The 3,043-nt window shown below is 41.5% G+C and overlaps 1 protein-coding gene across 1 annotated transcript in view; it reads left to right on the top strand.

The window, feature by feature from the left end:
• The window catches only part of SLC5A8 (solute carrier family 5 member 8), a 57,306-nt gene extending 54,918 nt beyond the window's left edge, over positions 1-2,388 (top strand). The window contains exons 14-15 of the mRNA XM_008064697.1: positions 1,598-1,677; positions 1,978-2,388. Of these exons, the coding sequence (XP_008062888.1) occupies positions 1,598-1,677; positions 1,978-2,103 (206 nt within the window). The 3' untranslated portion in view covers positions 2,104-2,388. The remainder of the gene's footprint in view (positions 1-1,597; positions 1,678-1,977) is intronic.
• The last annotated feature ends 655 nt before the right edge of the window (positions 2,389-3,043 follow it).

Here is a 3,043-nt window from a genome sequence, read left to right as displayed (position 1 = left end):
TGCTGGGCTCCAGTGATCCTTCCCCCTCAGCCTTCCGAGTAGCTGGAACTACAGACGCGTGCTACCATACCCGGCTAATTTTTTTTTTTTTTTTTAATTTATTGTAGAGATGAGGTCTCGCCAAGTTGCCCAGGCGGGTCTCGAACCCATGGGCTCAGGCAAATCCACTCACCTCAGCCTCCCAAAGCGATGGGATTACAGGCTGAGCCACCGAGCCCGGCTGATTTTAGACTTTTCTCACCAGCTACCCAGTTGTTCAGATCTGAAATCCACTAACCGAGTCTCCTTACACTATGATATTTTGGTTCTTGTTCAACTCATCTTTTTAAAGAAAGTGACGTGTCAGAGTGCTTCCTTGAGTGTCCCCCCTCCCCAATGCTTTGATTCTGAGAACCATACATAGCTATATCTTTTGTTTTAAAAAGTAACCCAGGTGAGTGGCATCCAGCAATAAAAAACACTTCAACTTCATTCACCTCATAAATGACTCATTCCTACACCTCAGCAGCAGTGAGCACCTTGGAAAAAATCTAGAAATATATACTTCTGATGTTTCTTGGGAAATATACTTTAAAGCCTACTATAATGCACTAGAAACCCCGTAAGAATTCAGGCTACACAGGCTTGGTTGGCATTTCAGCCCCCACCTGATGCTTTTCTATGCACGAGGAGTCTGTTTCCTCATTGTGAAATGGGATGACTGTTTTCCCAAGTAGACCATGAGCCGTGGGGCCAGTGATTATTTTATTCCTCTCTCTGTCTCCAGTGTCTGACAGTCTCTAGCACACAGTAGGCACTCAGTACTACTGGATGAATTAATTTAGGAAGGATTCTATCTCCAGAACAGCAGAGGTCCCTATACTTAAAAAGTCTAGTATTTGTACTAAAGTGGCAGTCCTCACACTTCAGAGGGCATAAGGATCACCTGGAAAATTTGATGCAAATCGGCATTCAGCGGCCCTACCTGTAGAGGTTCTAACTTGGTCATTTCAAGCTGGCGTCCAGAAGTTCTGTGTCTTAAGGACCTCTCGCAAATGATTTGTGTAGAGATGATTTGAGGACCAGTCTTTGAGATATATGATTTTTAAAAGCATTCTCTTTGAATTACAAATAAAATATCAAACCAAAAGATCTTTTTTTTTTTTTTGTACAGCAAAACCTTAGGGAAGAGGATTTGGATCAAATCTCAGTCAGCATATTATTTTCATTTAAATAATGTTTTCAGTAGTTCATAATCTCCTGCATTTCTTCATAGACAAGTAGATTTGTAGCCACCAAACTGGGGAAAAGCAGCTCGAGTATTTGAAGCAGAGGCAGAGGCTTGATACTTTGTTGGTGGCATGGAGGATGCTTTTAGACCAGTTTTCCTACCAGCATTGGCCAGATGACTGTTCTTTAGTTGAGATTAGACAGTTGGCTGGTGTCTAAGAGCTTCCTCTCATGGGCTAAGTTTTCAGAGCTATGTAAGCATTCCTCTTTCTTTTTGTTTTATGAATGTGTAGTTGAATGCGTGTAAGTTAAATGACTATATCATGGAATGTCACTGTGCAATCATAGGTATCTTTTCGACAATGTAAATAATGTATTCTTTTTTCAGGTGGAAGAAAACAGAACATAGACCCCAAATTCCTACTAACCAAAGATGACTTCTTATCCAATTTTGACTTTTTAAAGAAAGTGAGTTGCTTTTTATTTACCTTAAATTAGGAAAGTAGGCTTTATTACCTGGATAGAACACTAGTTAATCCTCAGCTGTTTTCCTGAACCTTGATGGACAAGGGAGGTGTAGACCCTAATGCATTAATGACATGTATCCGTGGTATGCTCTCCATTCTCTGAGGAGCTGTGCCTGTCGTATCTCTCTCCCTCAGTAGGCCACAGAGCTGGTTTAGAGAAATACAAAAACAGTAACAATTATTTATAATTAAATGCTTGAACAGTTTCTCTTTTTCTAACCATGTTAACACTTTCTTTCAGAAGAAGCATGCTTTAAGCTATAAGTCGCATCCGGTGGAAGATGGTGGAACTGATAACCCGGCTTTCAACCATATTGAATTGAACTTCCCAGATCACAGCGGCAAGCTCAGTGGAACTCGCTTGTGATGCAGTTCTGACACTAGATGACCTTGAAAGTGTCTCAATTTTGTGTGTTTTCTAGAAGTGGATGAGGCTTAGATTTTTCAGGGGGTCAACCTTGAGTGTTTTGGGGGATAACTTTTTGTTAAAACCAAGTCCTGACTTTCTTCACTTACTACATCACAAATTGACATCACTCTGGAGTTAAGAGTCTTGGCACCACCTTTCCCTATCTCTTTTGTTGCAGTGAAGCTGTAGGTGTGAAAGTTATGTCTGCGTGTGAGCTGGAAGGCTAATACACACATGTGCACACACACAGGATGGTCAAAGGTATATTCTTAATATGGTCAGTAGTGAAAACATTTCCCATGCCTTTTAAGCTAGTGTATCAATTTGGGGGTTTGCCAAAATCATAATTAGTATTGAAAGAGTTTTCCTCCTTCCTACCTTGTACTGTATTCTTCATGGAGCCGATCTTCTGTGTTGCTTAGATCTTTGCTTCTTATCCTCCTGTCAGCCCAGGGCACATACTGAACTTGAGACAAATTCCGGCTCAGGAAAGTGGTCATCAAGAAGCATCCTGTCTGGGGAAGAAAGTGGATGCAAAAATCAAAGTCTTCTTGGTGTTATGCATTTATTCTTGTGCTTTTTTCCTTGTCTTCTGAGGCTTTTGGCCTCTGGCTGCTTGTGTTTCCTTTCTTAGGTGACAGTTCTACCTGCGCTCCTGGTCTATGACCCACCAGTGTTGGTTTTGTTGCACACTTCACCTGTGCTCACCTTCCTGATTTTCTGCAGGTTGCTATGCCCTTGGGTCTGTCTGCAGACTCATACACAGAATGAGTCAGTCCGCCCCAAATCCTGGTTCAGCAGGTCCCGGCCTATAAGTTATAAACTCCTTAGAGCCTGGTACTAACGTATACTCGATATTGGTATTTCTGGATCTGATGATCCAAGAACATTATATTAT

The sequence above is a fragment of the Carlito syrichta genome, unplaced genomic scaffold (genome assembly GCF_000164805.1).
Source record: "Carlito syrichta isolate Samal-C Ts95f unplaced genomic scaffold, Tarsius_syrichta-2.0.1 Scaffold307930, whole genome shotgun sequence".
NCBI classification, from domain to species: domain Eukaryota; kingdom Metazoa; phylum Chordata; class Mammalia; order Primates; family Tarsiidae; genus Carlito; species Carlito syrichta.
The sequence above is the reverse complement of the archived record's forward strand: the minus strand, read 5'-3'. Positions and strand labels throughout refer to the sequence as shown.